The 15,790-nt window shown below is 47.4% G+C and overlaps 1 protein-coding gene across 1 annotated transcript in view; it reads right to left on the reverse strand.

The window, feature by feature from the left end:
* Positions 1-395: 395 nt before the first annotated feature.
* Positions 396-15,790, reverse strand: part of VASH2 (vasohibin 2) — a 34,982-nt gene continuing 19,587 nt past the window's right edge. Inside the window, exons 5-7 of the mRNA XM_059841068.1 lie at positions 9,878-10,259; positions 7,921-8,036; positions 396-2,794 (exon numbers count right to left, since the gene is read on the reverse strand). Coding sequence (XP_059697051.1) covers positions 2,725-2,794; positions 7,921-8,036; positions 9,878-10,259 — 568 coding nt within the window. The 3' untranslated portion in view covers positions 396-2,724. The remainder of the gene's footprint in view (positions 2,795-7,920; positions 8,037-9,877; positions 10,260-15,790) is intronic.

The following is a 15,790-nucleotide window of genomic DNA, read 5'->3' on the forward strand; positions in this document are numbered from 1 at the left end:
ACTCAGTTTTGTCAGTGCAGAGGCTGCAAGATTGAACTTTCAAAGGAAGAAAGGCATATAGGCAAATACTTATGCTATAAGAATTTGCTGCTTAAAATTCAAAGGGCTTAAATATAGGTAGCATTCACTGAAATCTTTTTTTAAATATCTGAAATAAAGCTAAGCTTAAAGAGCACACCACATCACAGAAAACTTAACTGATCTATACAGGAGCAAAAAATTTAGCCCTTGACATCTTAAGGTTTCATACATATTCATACATCTTAAGTTCTTCATACATATTAAAGAACTGCTGAAAGGGTGGGGTTTTTTTCCCATGTTACAGCTAAAAACATTGTTCAGTTGTAGCAACCCATGTTAAGAGCAAAAACAAAAAAAAAAAAAACACACATAAGTCATAAAAAAAGACTACCATGATACTTTTATTGAAGTTTCATGCTGTGCATATACAAGTGATGAGAAAAAGCCCAAAAAGTCATGCATGTTTTTCTATACTATTTGACCACTTTGCTGTCACTTGAACCACACTTAAGACAAATGCCATCATAAGCAAGTTTCAAGAGAATATTTCAGCAGAACTTCAAACAAGGACCAAAAGCAATTTGTCAACACACCTCTACAGCATTAAAAAGCTTCAGTATCAGTTAAGAGAAAATTAAGTGTGCTGGACAAGGGTAGAAACTATATACAACCATTATTTGAGCTGAAGTAAACCATGGTTTCATAGAAAAAAGTTGCAACATATCAGGTAACATTGTGCTATAGGATACAACTGATCAAAAGTTTTTCCACACCATCTTATCCATGAGAAGTCATTTAAAAAATTATTCAGGTCACAAGACACTGGGCAGCTTCAAGTTTGAAACCAAAACTCTGCAGCTGATGTCAAATTACACAAGAATTTCTACCAAAAGAGTATTTCCCTCTCTTCAGCTTTGCTCCTTAACCAAAAAAATCCTTACTGTGAACACAGGAGTGGAAAAGTTTAGAGAAAGAGGGATGGGAAAGGCCTTCCTGATATTGATATGGTAAACTTGGATAAAGAGGTGTCACACTTTTGAAAAGTTTCCTTTCTAGAGCTTTTGAAGTCTTAATTAGCTGGGTCTTGGCTTTTTCTTCCTGTCCTAGGCAGGTGAAATTCAGTTTTTTGAGCAATGAGGTCTGTGAACAAGCAATTCTTTCCTTCTATAATTATTCATTTTCTGGCTGATGGAAGTGTCCTAGGAGCTTACATCATTCCATTTGAATAAGCATTACTGTCAGTCTGTAACAGCATCCATCTTCATCGAGATCCCAAAAAAGTAAGTGCCCAGGAGGGGAGGTACACCAGGCCCATGGCAGCATCATCTATGAGCACAGCACAAAGGGTAGAGGCTGGACATGTACAATAATCCAGTTTATATTTAGGCACCTAATGAAACATTTCCAGGATTGCAGCACTCAAATGCTTCCAGAGAACTTCCCTAAGTCACATGGTGGACCCCAGTGAGTCTTACCGCGTCACTTGAGAACACTGCTGTCCATCACAGGTCCTTAGCCAAGTCTTACAACAATACAACTGAGCAGAGAGGAAGCAGAGAAGCTTGATTTTCATCTATTTCAGTCATAGTTCCTTATTCAAGTCTGAGTAAGCAGTAGTTACTACAACACGTGCAGGAAAACTCCCTGCACAGCACGGCAGAAGGTTTAACTTCAGGCTGCCATGCCTGATTTAATACAAGGTGTCAAGGCATCACCATCAGAGACTGCTCAGCCTTCAAAGACAAGGTTCAAATTTGCACATAAATGTGGAGAGAAAAGCACACAGACTCAGGTTAGCAATTCCCACAGTTTTTCCATTATTCCAGGTACTACATATATGAGAAAAAAGCTGACTTGTCTCTACAAAACAGCAATCTCTATGTTTTGTGCTTCAGCGGTGTAGTTCAGAAAGACTAAAAGCTTGTGACAAAAGTATTTAAAAAATTATGAAAGTTTAAAAATTCATTATTCATCATTTATCATCATTTAAAAAACTTCAAACCTTGTATCTTGCCTAACAAGATGTCAGTGTTAAGAATACAGTTGCATATTACTATTACTTAACATCTTTCGGCAACACGCATTAAATAATAATACAGGTGGCAGTAAAACATCCAGTGCTGTTTTAATACTCCCAGTAATGCTGGGAAACAGTACAAATCGGTTAGAAAACAATAATACTGACAGTTTTGCATATCTATTAAGTCTAGTGAGGTAATACTGATACTTTAAAAACTTATGCCACTTCTTCACTGCCTGCTTTTATTGCTGAATTAAAGATTAATAGTGAATATGATTTTTGTAAATTGCACTGCACCCCAGCACATCTTAATACTAAGAATATGATTTTTTAGTTACTCCAATGCAACCACCCAGCACAAGGCCAAGTTCAATTAACACTTGTACAGGGAAATTATATTTGAAGAAACTCACACCACTGAAGTCACCTGCTACATGATGGGAGAGAAAAAAAATCTCATATCCTGGCAAATCTAATTTTAGGTTCTCTTCACTGATGCCTTTTCTATAAATTGAAATAAATACCGCCACCAAAAACAATTACCCCCTATTATCTAGGTCAGACTTTTATTGTGAGAGCACATAAATTAAAACCCAGTCCCGTTCCTTTTTCCTTCCAAGGGAGTGCAGGTAAAGTGCAGCGGCAGCAGCGGGAAGCCCTCTGGAGCCCGTGGCACGGCTGTGTCAGATGCGGAGCTGGTAGCCCACCTCGTTGAGTGTAGCCAGGTCTCCTTTCTTGTCCAGCACCGCCGGCCTGCGCACAGGGGAGGGAAGAGGGCGCTGCTGACCAGCGATCCCACACGGCTGTGCAGCTGTGGAGAGCTCAGCAGCCACGCAGGGAAAAGCCTGCCTCATAGAGGGTGTATAGAGCTAATATTGTCATCTTAAATGTAAGCCTGGTAAATCGGCTACAGGAGCTACTGTAATAGAGCTAGCTGTGTGTTGCCTCTGACAAGCTGTGCCTGGGATTTAGGATGTGAGCCTGAAGCACCCCCTCCTCCTGATTTGAGAGAGGCCCTAAATGAGTAGCTAAGACTAGACACACCCCACCTGTCATCTACCCCGGAGCAGGACTCCAGCTTTTAGAACAAAGCCAAAACAGCTGGGAGCAAATAGGCAGGGTCTCTCACATGGGCACTGCGTGTTGGCTCTCCCCCAGCCTGACCCCTCCTCCTGGCTGGGTCCATGTGAAGGGCTAGAGCCCACAGCAAACAGAAAACACAGGGTGGACTCCCTTCAGCCTCCTGGCATCCAGCATTCTGATACCATTCACACACAGGGATGCTGTTAGGCCATTTAAGTATTCCAACAGCCTGAACCAAAGGAAACCTTGAGCTATCAGTCTTCTCTCTTTTTAGCAAGCAATGGAAAAGCTCCTGCAACAAAGCTGTCAAACCAAAACTATCCAGCTGATTTATAGTCTGGAAGTGTCTAATCTGGGAATTTATTGCAGGCTCTTGGCTGCTTTCACACTAAGCCATGTGTTTGCTTTTCTAAAGGCAGACATTGTTTAAAGCACACATTTCTCTAGTACTCCACAGCACGTCTGCTTCCCTGCAGAAACACAGCTAAAGCCCCAGCAGTACAATGGGAGGCAGATCATGGCTCCAGTGCTTTCAGCTCCTCAGCCCTGGTTTCCAACTCTGTGTGCTTCCTCTTTGCTCACTCTGCAGCAGATATGACCCCTGAGTTTGCACAGCCAGGCAGGCCCTTATCTCCCTGCTGCAGGCTGCCAGCCCATTCCCACAGGAGCAGCTCAGGGCAGGCAGCAGGGCCCCAGGAGAGGCAGCAGTGCCACAGGCAGGCTGGAAACCAGGGAAAGCCCAGCCCTGCCTGTGGCACACTGCTGGGGCACACACCAGGGAAAAGCTGCAGCCCCAAGAACTGAGAGTGTATAGCTCACACATAAATGTGTGCAAAAGAGCCTCTGAAATATTTTTTAATTGCTAAATTCAATAAGGATTTTTTAAATTTTTTTTCTTTTTAAGAGCAGAAGTGCTAACACCAGACCTCTGCTGAGAATCTGCACAGCATTTGAGGCATCTAATGCTCTTCGGCCAAGTGGCACATTGAATAAAACTTGTTGCTTTGCCATTTATCTACCTCTCATAATAACCTCACCATCCTCACTGCAGTACTGCCCTGCACCATGCCTAGTGTTTGTCTCAATTTAAGTAATTCACAAAAGAGAGGAAGTCTTCACTGGTCTCTCTCACTTGCAGGAAGGGATCACACTTACAGAAATCACTGTAAGATAGTTTGCATTTTTCCTCATTATTCCTTCAGAGCAGATGGGATTTGACTAACCAGTAAACAAGCTACAAGCTGCATCCCTCAGAGCTTGTGTAGGAGTCAGAGACCAGCAATAGATGCACTGTATGAAACTTCCAGTGTCCTTCCTTTACCCTTCTCTCCAATTTAGGGATCCTCTTCACACCTTTTTCTCCCTCCTTTAATTAAGGTCACAATATGGTTTTAATTAAAGCATGCCTGGATGGTAGTACCTTCTCTGATTGTCCAGGAGGGATGGAGAGTCACTGTACACCCATGGTGACAGGCCCATTTCCACCCATCCACAACTGTCTGTAGCTTTTAGCCACAAACAGACTGTCCTCTGTAAGTTTCAGGAAAAGACAAGACTTGGACCAGAGGCACCACAGATCCACCTCCTGTCCAAAACACCCTGACCACAAGCAGCTGAGCAAGCTCTGCCCAGCTGCTGGGCACACAGGATTCATAAGCTGTCTGCACTGGAGCTGCCTGATTTTACACATCCTAATGTAATCCTGCCCCCTTGCAAACCCTAATAAAACAGACTAGCAGAATTTCCCTTTCAGCAGCTACACTGGGCTGGAAACACACAGGGCCAGTGTTGCCAGCCAGTCACAGAGCATGCATGTTAAGGATCAACATGAAATTGAAAGGAAATAGATCTGGAGAGCTGACATTTAGGAGCAGAGATTCTCCAGACTACTGCATGACCCTCCCTTCCAAACTCATAGCAACTCTCCCAAATCCCTCCAGCTCCAAGAACTCCTAGTGAGGATGAAACACTTCAGTGCCTGTTCCAGCACAGGTGTCCTAGGTTGACTATATGATGCTTTTATCCCCAATCATCTCGTTCCGTTTATGCTGATTAGTAAGTTTTGCACCTTTAAGACTTGCTCCAAAGATTGAGGGGGGGAGAGGAGGCGCGCAGTTTGTTTTCAGACACTGAACTCACTCCTACACATTCCTGCTTCTGGACTGCGTGTTTTCTGCGGATGAACAGACGGCGGGACAGGGCTCTCTTTTTTTCTTGCTTTTTAGTTAGTTTAGCTAGCTGAGGCAAAGAAGTTCCCTGGACTGCGCTTTTTTTTTTCCTTTTTCCCCTTTCTCTGGACCTGTTCACACCTGCTCTGGACTGAACAACCATAAGAGCACCAGCAGCTCTCATCGGTGGGCTGGGCTGGGCCTGGGCCACGGCATTTCCAGCGCCGGAGGGACTGATAAGGGACTGAGTGAGCTGAACTGGAATCTGGGGAGGGGACTTTCTGGGTTTGTCATCTCCTTTGGAGCAGCAAGGGGTTTTATTGTTTAATATTAAGTTTTCTTGTTTAATAAACAGTTTTTTTCCACTTTTCTCCTAGGAAGTATTTTCTCCTGGACCGGTTGGGGGAGGGGTGGTAGAATCCAGTTTCCTAGGGGGGCCCTTTGGGGGTTCTCTCCCAAATCTGCCCTGAACCAGGACAACAGGTCTGCAACTTACTGCACCCTTCTGCTTTGGGACTTCAGAGGATGGGCAAGTGGACACAGTAAAGCTTCAGACTCACCAGAGGGATTGACACTGCCCTATCTATATGCCCTGTATTCATGCAGCATCACACCAGCTGTGGGCTAAGAGCATAGGGACTCCTGCACAGCTCAGTTAACAAGCTGCAATTTGACTACACACCAGCCTCCTAGGCAGGCATGCACTGGGCACTGCATTGCCACCTGTCCTACAATGTGCCCCACCTGCCTTGCAGCTGCATTTCCAGGCTGAAAGGCTATCCTGGGCTTGCTGGCAGCCACCACTAACATTTACCTAATAAAGCTGAAGGGACAAGGATAAGAAGTTAAACATTTGTGGCTGTGAAATCCTCTTCCATCCTTAAGCACAGTTTCATCCTTTGTCCTTCAGAAACAATCCAGCCAAGATACTCTAGTTCACACTCCATATCCTTCAGTGGGAGATTTCTCCCAGCAGGCCCATATAATTTTACTGTTGACAAAACCCAGGCTGTAATAACAGCTTGTCATCAGCAGGTGAAGCCTTTCAAATGAATGTGTTATTCTGCCCCTGCCAGCTCACACTGGAGCAAAAGAGTTCTCTCCCCCTCCCCAGCAAGCTCAAGAAAGCTGTAATTACAGCACGTGAGTAAGAGACCCACAAAGAAATAAATCAGTGTTGATAGGCACAGCCATTCTATTCTTTAGCTTGGATCCCAGCCTAAAGCCTAGCAAACCTGACTCTTTCCTATTCTGTGTGTAACACAAAGGCCTCTCACTCCACCAGGTTCTCAGAGATCCATCAATATGGAGAAGAGAATACCCCATTTCTCCTCTTGTATTTCTCCCCTTATATCAACCGCTGCATGTACTGGGATGTGTCATTCAGCTAATCCCTGACCTGGGGATGCCATTCCCCCTTCAGGGCTCACAGCTCATCACAGTGTGTCTGGGTCCTGCATCTTCTGTCAGGGCGACTCAGGGTTTATTTTAGAGTTACATATAATTTGCTCCTGATGTAGAGCAACAGAACAGAACCACTGAGCAGGTAACAGGTGCTGAAGCCCCTGCAAGGCCACCTGTACACTCCCTGTCTTTCTGTGCTGGAAAAGCAAAGCTGCCAAGGAGAGATCAGTCACTGCAGAGCAGCCACATGCCCAGCAGCTTTTTCAGGAAACCACCTCAACTGGAGAGTCTCCAAGCCCAGTGACACCCATTCCTCTCCAGAAATACTTGATCCACTCCAGCAACTGCAGAAGCACTATCAGAAGCTCAAAATGAAACTGTTCCTCAAAGAGAATCTAGGAGGTGAAGAAGCCTGAAGCAGCTGAGCCCATTACAACTATAATTATCTATGCACTAAACAAGGAGCTCTCAGTGACAAAGCCCAAACTACAGCAACGTGGACTGAGTGTCAATGAACATGTAAAAATAAAAGCTTGCTGTGAAATCATCTGCTGCTAACGTATCTTGAAGTTATCTTTAGAAAGTTAGTCTAATGTCTTTGTTAGGTGCTTTAAAATAAATAAATAAGTGCTGAGACAGTAGTCTGGGAGCCTATTTAAAAAGCAATGATCATAAATATGTGACTAATCTGGGTTACGTATAGGCTTTCACAGTTGTCAGCTTCCTGGCATGGAGCACTACAGCTAGAACTCAGCTCTTCCACATCTAAGGGAGGGGAGTCTGAATTGCCAGTGGCTGTAAAAGGCCTGTGGATCTGGAAGCACAGTTTTATCCATTTAGAGGTATTGCATCCATCCTTCCCCACACAGCTGAAGAACTCTTAGCTACAACAACATGGAAAGTGGCCTGGGTTTTTTTTGAGCTGATTAAAATCAAAGAACACAATTCATGTGATGATGTCACTTTGGAAAGACAAGTTTACTTTTCCCCTGTCTCTGTAAGCTGCACAGTGCAAGGACCCTGCACAAAGGGGCCATCAGGCAGCAGGAAGCACAGCAATGCCAGGACATCAGCAGTGCCAGCAGCTTCTGGAGCCTCTCTGCTACCAAAGGCACCTGGTGCAGTTTTCCTGTACGTGCCAGTGAGCAGGGAAGTTGTGTGCAGCAAAGTAACACCAGCAGCCTCCCCTTGTGCCCCAGCAGGGATGGCGGCAGGAATACTCACGATTTGTCTCTCCTGCAGGCCCGTCTCTGAGGGCTGCCCTGCCTCCGGCGGGGGGACAGCGACTTACCCCGGGGTCTCTCCTTCATCGGAGAATGGGCACTTGAGGGTTTCAGAATCTGTGAGACATGGGGGAGGGAAGGAAGTGGCCTTCAATAAACCCAATGATCTACTGCAAATAAAAATTTAAAATAAAGGGCCTCATACAGTAGCAGGGATGGCACACAAAGAGCCTTCAGTCCCTTGGGGCTTATTCAAACCCTGCCCAGGTTAAGAGGAACTCAAAGCTGTTATCATGTGATAGCTGTTCAGGGGCCCCCTGCAAGAATTGGTTGGTGTCACCAGTTCAGTTCCCAGCTGAATACTGTCTCATCCACAGCTTTCTTTAGAGCTGGCAACAGCAAGAGATAAGAAAAATGGCTTTGAGCCTCAGCTGAAAGAAACTCAGGCAGCCAAATCACCCTCTCCAGCTTTTTTCTCAACGAACAGAGGTGACCATCTCTCAGCCTGGCAGCTGAACTCTGACAGTGAGGCTTTCCAGTAGGTCTCCAACTTGCCCCCATCCTCCAGGCCCTCCAACATCAGAGGGCCATCAGCATTACACTCACACTCTGGACAGCTTTAAAGACCTGATCCTCCAAACTCAGCCCACTCGCAATGGAAGCCCTCTGAATTCTGTAGTAACTCGAGGGAAAGATCAGATGCAGGGCCTTCAGCTTCAAGGCTTCAGGGCTGTGGTCCTGGCCCTGAGGCACTCACCAGGATAAGACCCAGTGTCACAGCTCAGTGCACACAGAGAGCTGGTCCCTCTATCAAAAGCAAGTAGAAAATTCAGTAAGTCATCCACCCATGTGGACTTCTTGAACTCGAGCCTGCTTCAGCTGTTTGCTCTCTGGACAGTATTAAAAGTGCATGAATAGACAAGAAGGAAAAAACCCAAACTTAATTACATCAGTAATCAAGGCCATATGCTTAAGCATGGTACAAGGTGGCCCTCAAAACTCCTTGGCAGGGCAGGAGAGATGGCAGCAGAGCATCAGGGCTACAATGCCACTAGCAAGGCTCACCCCAAGGTCAGGGCAAGGGGCAGGTGCCTCAGCCAAAAAGGCACGTGGCTGCCACGTAGGAGCCGTCCTTTAGCAGGGAAGGGGACGAGAACCCAGAATAACTTGGACACCATGCCACATACCTCTGCACAAGAGCCAGACCCTTACTTAGCAACACACCTGCTCTGCTCTCGCTGCTGGCAGCCAACTGGACAGGCACCAAATCTGCTTCCACCATGACCACAAACAGCTCCTGGCCCATGCCAGGCTCAGCGGCACGGTCAGGGACACCCCTCATCCCCAAGGGCAGCCAAACCCTGCAGGCCCCTGGCAGCTTCCCAATGAGCTTTTCAGTCCAACCAGCCAGCAGGGAAGTCTGTCAGGGAGTCGCTTTACTCGCCTGTCCCACATAACCTACTCTGTGATTTAGCTGAGAGTAGTAGACATCAGCTCCCTGGCATGTCCTGCAAGGAGAGGCAACCACTGACACAGATGTCCCACGGCACCTCCTGCAGCTCAGGTGGAAAACACAGACCCCCCTACCTGCAACCAGGCCACTCTTCTCAGCAGTTCCAGTCCCAGCCATGCTGATTCTTCCCAATCACCGTCTTCTGGAGTCATTGAGGAAAGCAAACTGGGCAACAGCTCCCTGATAGCCAGGGACAAGTATGGGTTCAAGTGTTTCCCAGGCTACAGGGGAGATCCTTCAACTAAATAGCTCTAAGAGCTTGAAAGCACACCAAAAATCCTGGGAAAGCAGCACCAAGAGAGATGCAAGCACCACCCCCCCTCAGCACACCTGATACCTGTATGATCTCAGGCTGACACACAGCAAGGGACAAGGGGGACAAGGATGCAGGATGGGACAAGGCACAGCTGCCTCCTGAGCCCAACACCCAGGTGCACAGACCTACCTTCATCCTCATATCCCTGGCAAACTTCTCCAGCTCCTTTCTGACTTCTGTGCGCATCATTTTGGAGACGTTGAGGACCAGCTGTTTCCACTCGATGGGCTGGAAGCTGTGCGGCTCGTGCGGGACGTACAACCCGATTTTGACTTTTTTCACTGAATGCAAGTACTTTTTATAGGAGTCTTCGAATTCGAAGATGAGGTCGCTCAGAGTTCGGTACGTGAGAGGTTTGTCCATCAGATCCGATCGCCTGCTCATGCCCAGCGAGCCGTAGCGGCCGTTGCAGTAAATCCCAAGCACCACGTGATGAAAATAGTTCCCTGAGAAGTGGGTTTTAAAGCTGATGGGGAATCGTTCCACGGAGGGCTGCCCGTTTGTTAAGTAGCTGGGGTGCACTGCATCAAGGCAATAACGGTGCTGGGAAAGCAGCAGGTACAATTGCACCTGTGAGACATCTTCGGCAGGTTTGGGGTTCTAACTGCCAGGGCAAAGGGCTTTCCTGTAAACACAAACTTATTCTCACTGTGTGAGAGTTCATTCATCTCATTCATCTCTGTGCCCAGATACAGCCAATGCTGCCAAAGCCCATTTCACTGCCTGGAAAATAAATGACTCTTAATCACACTTAGGGAAAAGATAAAAACTACAACACTGTTCAGGTCAGCACACCCAAAGACAGACCACCCTCCCCAGATTTGTGGAAGCACCGCATTTGATACCTACATCAAACTCCCACGCTTCCAAAGGGAAAAGTGTTTACCTCCCTTTCTTGAGGGTTTGATACAACTTAGTTTACTGAGTATCATCTTCTCATGTCTTCAAATAGTACCAAGAAATTGGGATTTATTCCTTTCCAAGGTAACAGTCTGCCTTTCCTTCTGTAAACTGACCTTTGCCATTGCACTCCTCATACAGTGTTTTAGCATGTTACCCTTGTTGCTGAGAGGAACCAAAGGAAAGGTCCAAGATGAATAATTAATTAGATAAGCACAGAGGCATGGTCAGAAACAACGCTCTTAAAAAGCAAACCCTGTCCCTGGAATCACTGACTGCCCATTTCAAAGGCACCACGTGCAGAGGCCAGGACCAAGCTCCATGCCAGTGCAGTGTGTGATCTCAGAGGGGAGCTACGTGCTGGTCATCTTCTAGGGAGGCTGCTGGCCCGTGCCAGGGAAAGGACAGGCTGAGAATCCCTCACACAAGCAGCTTTGCGTCAGCACCTACGTTGCAGGCAGCTCCCTGCTGCTAATCCTGGGACAGCTGAAACTCACCCTGGCTCCACGTGCTGGCACCTGGCCCCTGGGACAGCAGGTGCCCGTCCCCTCCGCAGCTGAGGCCCCCACCCACGCCTGGGGGATGGAGGAGGGATGACCAGAAAAGGCTGTAGCAAAACGCTCCAGCCTGGGGTTACTCCAGCCAGAGGCACCTGCTGTAACCTTGGAGCCATATCTTGAGTCAGCTGCTCATGGTGCTGCCACTACAAAATACACCAGCCCAAAAGGCAGCACTGCCAGGACAGTCGGGGCATCCTGACAGATGGAGGAGCGGGCTCAGTTCCCACTGAAGCTGCAGGAACCTGCTTTGTCCAGGATTCTGCTCTGGGCATCGCCAGCATCCCCTCTTCTCCATACCTCATGCCCAAAAAGGAGGTATCTAACAGCAGTGAAACGAGAGCCACCACACAGCTGAGATATCCTGGGATGTTATTGTGACCAGCCTTCCTCCCCTGCCTGCACAGCACGGCTGCCAGACAGCTGCTGGGAAACTGAGAGCACAAAAAAGCCTTTGTACCAAGACTGTAAAACACTATTTGGGCTCCATTCTGGTTCTGCCCAGCTTGACACGACACCATGCCACCACCAGTGTGACTCCCTGGGATGCTGACCCCTGCCTGCACCCCACATTTCTCCTCTTCATTCTATAGTGTTGCATGAAAAGCAACCAGTGGCGCTCAGCTCTCTCTAAACCATTTTCTCAGGGGGATATTTCACCCAGTGTTTGTTGAATTTCACACATTCAAACTTTTGGATTCTGGGTAAATGCGGAAACCACCTAATAAGAGGTGCATGAACTGCCCAGAATCTGAAGTCAAGAGCAAGGAGCTTCACAAATAAACAAAACAACAACAAAAAAAAAAGTCAGGCAAGAAAAACACACAGAACTTGACACAGAACTTTTGGAACAGCCACAGGGAAGCTTTTCAGTTCCATGTCAAATATGTTTAGCTGTATTCAGTGCTAGATGTCATCAGCTTTAGCAGCCTGGAGACAATGTGTTAGAGGATAAAGGAACAGACAACACTGTGGGCTCAGCTCACGCTGCACTTCACTGGCTTTATGACCATGAGTCTGCAAGACTGTGCACAGCAGAGCACAGACCTCCCTACCACACACATCTGTCACCCAGCCAAGGCCACGTGCAGCCACCTCCTGCCCCACTGCCATCAAACACTGACACCCTGCAGCGTCAAAGCCACCCCAACATCACCTATGCAGAACAGAAACAGCCCTTTTTGCCTAAGATGGTCTCATTGGATTGCTGCTGCCTTAGGACTAGCTTCTTCTAGAAAAACACCTTCACCCCACCATCAGTAGATGATTTATAATTAAAGATTATAAATATACTGCAAGGGCAGAATGGGGCCCAGCGCCGTTATGTCAACTGGAAAACTCAGCACACGCTCACCTCATTTAAAAGGTCACCTTGCTTCAGGCCTTAAAAGGTGCATCCTGTGTACATCAAAGTCATGTTACAATAATTTGTGTCCTACAGACCGATTCCTGCAAAAGCCCATTGTATTTATCATTCTGTGTGACTGAAAAAGCACTACCTTTTATTAACACCTAGGAAGCTTTCAAACATTGCCACTATTTTTCCCCCTCATTATGAAAGGGTTTTCACTCTGCTCCCCAAGTGCCTTTCTGTTAAGTCCATACAAAGCTTTGGTGGCCACCCGCCACACATACACACTTCTGCCACAAGGGCTCAGAGAAGTTGCAATTTAATCTCATTAAATACTTAGTAGGAGTAAAAGAATCTTTTGAGGGCAGAAATTACCCACCATCAAACAACCCAGCAACAACTGCTGCGGAAATTAACCTTTAGGTACGGGTTGCTTCTGCTGAGGGACTGGTTAATGAGAGTCCCCACCCGAGATGAAATACACAGCAAATGGGCTGGAAAGGCACGTCAGATCTTCCCCTCTGTCCCTGCATCATTATTACAGCTTTCCTTTCTGCTCTGCCCAAGGAGAGCTGTATTGTGGCAAACAAAAGGCAAGCACACAGCAATGCTGCAGCTGTAATCACACTTCTGAGCTGGGACTGTGACTGCAGGATGGAGAGTCAGGGAGTGAATTACACGGCACAATAGAGAAGCAGTGCAGAGCAGGAGAGGGCAAAAGCAGCTGCAGCAAAGCTCAGTGGCCTCCTAATCCTGGGTCTTCTTGACAATCAACATGATGGAGCCAGGCTCCTCTCAGTGGTGCCAGCCAACAGGACAAGAGGCAACAGGGCAGAAATTGAAGCACAAGAAGCTCACAGACCAGGCAGGAGAGAGTCCTAGAGAATTAGTAACATCAGCCCAGAGTCCTGCCACTAGAGGGGTTCTGCAGGGCTCCATCGTCAGCCCAGGTCTCTTCAACATCTTCATTATAACATGGACACAGAACTCAAAGGAAGTTTGGGGAGCAGCAAACTGAGAAGAGCTGTTGACTCCTTCAAGGGCAGAGAGGTGCTGCAGAGAGACCTCAACAAATTGGGGAGATGGGCAACCACCAACCACAAAAGGTTTAACAAGAGCAAGTGCTGGAATCCATACCTGAAAAAGGGCAGTGCTTCATGTCTTAAGAGCCCAGCAAGGGTGTTTTTGCCTAAGTATGGTCAAGATGAGCACAGAAAACTACAAGGTGTCTGGCTGCCCCCTCTCCTGCCACTCCCAAGGGCTGGGGCCGTGAGCAAGTGCCACTGAGCAGCAGTGAGCTGGAGGGACTGCAGCAGGCTGGGGAGCTAGGAAGCCGCTCTAGTTCTTAGCAATGCTGAAGCTGCTAGCACAGAGCAGCATGTGGAGCAGGAGGAAAATAAATCTCAAAACTATCAATAAAGCTTCAGTAAAGCCAGAAGAGTTGGTTTTTCAAGCAACTGCTCAGAGGGCCCCCAGCCACCAGCAATGAACACTTAAGAGAGGTTTCCAGCTGGAGTCAGACAGCATTTCCCATGGGCTTGGGATTGCCTACTGTGGACTGAGCCCACAGCTGCATGTTGTCTACAGAGTCCCCCCTGGCAGCTCCAGGATCCATGGAGGAAAGGCTCAAGCAGCTGGTTCAGCCTCCCAAAGCAGGACTGCCAGGATGACATCCCTTAGATTGAGAAACCTACTCTTCAGTGCCTGGCTACAGTGAGAGGTGTGGGGACTATCTAAAGATTAGACCATGACAATGTAAAATCTCTCTCCCAGCTCTTCACAGCCACCACAGGGGCTGTAGACATTCAGCACCATCTTCCTTTCCCACATTTCAGTTAGCAAGTGGGTCGAGCTGTAGACAAGCATGCAGGAGGCAAAGAGGAGCACTACACGGACATCAATACCCTGCAGTGACTGCAAGAAACTCTCCCCCTTACTGAAAACCCTCACTTCCAGCCCAGGGGTGTACCTGCTGGCCTGGAGGAGATGGATGGACCCAGGCCTCCAGGCGTGATAAACACCATCCATAGATTGCATTCAAAGAAGGAACACTGCAAAAGCTACTGAATAATTTCTCACTCCTGAGACACTTTTGCTCTTCTCTTCCTTGTTTAATGATATTATTGGCCAGGGGCTCTAATACCCTGTGTTACCTCACATGAACTGGGAGAAGGATGCTGAAGGCAACAGGAGTGATTTCTGTGATTTCTGTGATTTATGCTCAGCCAGTGTGGACGCGCTCCACAAGACTCCCCGAGGAGGGATGCAGTGTGCAGCTTCCCTCTCCCCCTCTGATATTTTGCTCTCCACGTTTTAATAAAGTGAATGCAGCGCAGATAAAATTCCCTTGGCACTTTCTGGTTTACTATTCCCTTTCATGAGCTCAAATCAATTGGATCTTTGCTCAGAAAGAGTGGGCTGAACGCACCATTACTCAGCTGATTTACAGCTGAACTGAGAAATGCCCTGGGGAAGACAGCAGGAGGAATGCTTCTGGTTAGGCTCTGACAAGCAGATCATGTAAGCAGAGATATGAAGCCAGTTCAGACAGCTACACAGAGAAAAAGAGCTGTGCAGACTGCTGCAAAATAATGCTGGAAGATCTGTTTGAGCTCTCAGTCATCTCAGAGCAGCTGCTTCCTTGGTGTGTGCAGACAGGGTAGCTCAGTACTTTACCTCACTGCCCTATAAAAACGTTCCAAGATCAAGTGCATAGGCAATTATGCAAAACTTAATTCTGCACCAAGAGGGATTAGAGAAGCATTTTTTAAGAAGTCACACAGTAAAAGGCCATTTTTAAAAAAGCCAGCGAGCAGCTCAATTAAAGTGGCATCTCGCTAAGCCGCTCTGCGCCAGCCGGCCTTTGAAGGAAGGCTCACACTGAGGGTCCTGGAGTGGGCTGTGCTTTTTCAGTATCCAAGCAACACTCAGGGCCTGCCAGCACACCAATTACAGCAGTTCCTTACTTCCAGCCACACGGAATGGAACCAGAGGTTAGCACACACACAGGGCTGCTCAGCTCAGGCCTGTGTGAAGGCACTGGCTGGGAACTCAGCAGAGGGTAAGCACATCTTCACTGGAAAGCACCTGACCTTGGAACGCTGCTGGCCTCACCGTGGCTGCATCCAGAGGGCAATGCTGAAGATCAAAATCTCATGGCTGCCAAAAACCAGCAAACTTCCCCACATGCCATGCCAAAGACGCCTCCCAAAACCCCTCATGCTGCACACGCAT

The sequence above is a fragment of the Haemorhous mexicanus genome, chromosome 3 (assembly GCF_027477595.1).
Source record: "Haemorhous mexicanus isolate bHaeMex1 chromosome 3, bHaeMex1.pri, whole genome shotgun sequence".
NCBI lineage: Eukaryota > Metazoa > Chordata > Aves > Passeriformes > Fringillidae > Haemorhous > Haemorhous mexicanus.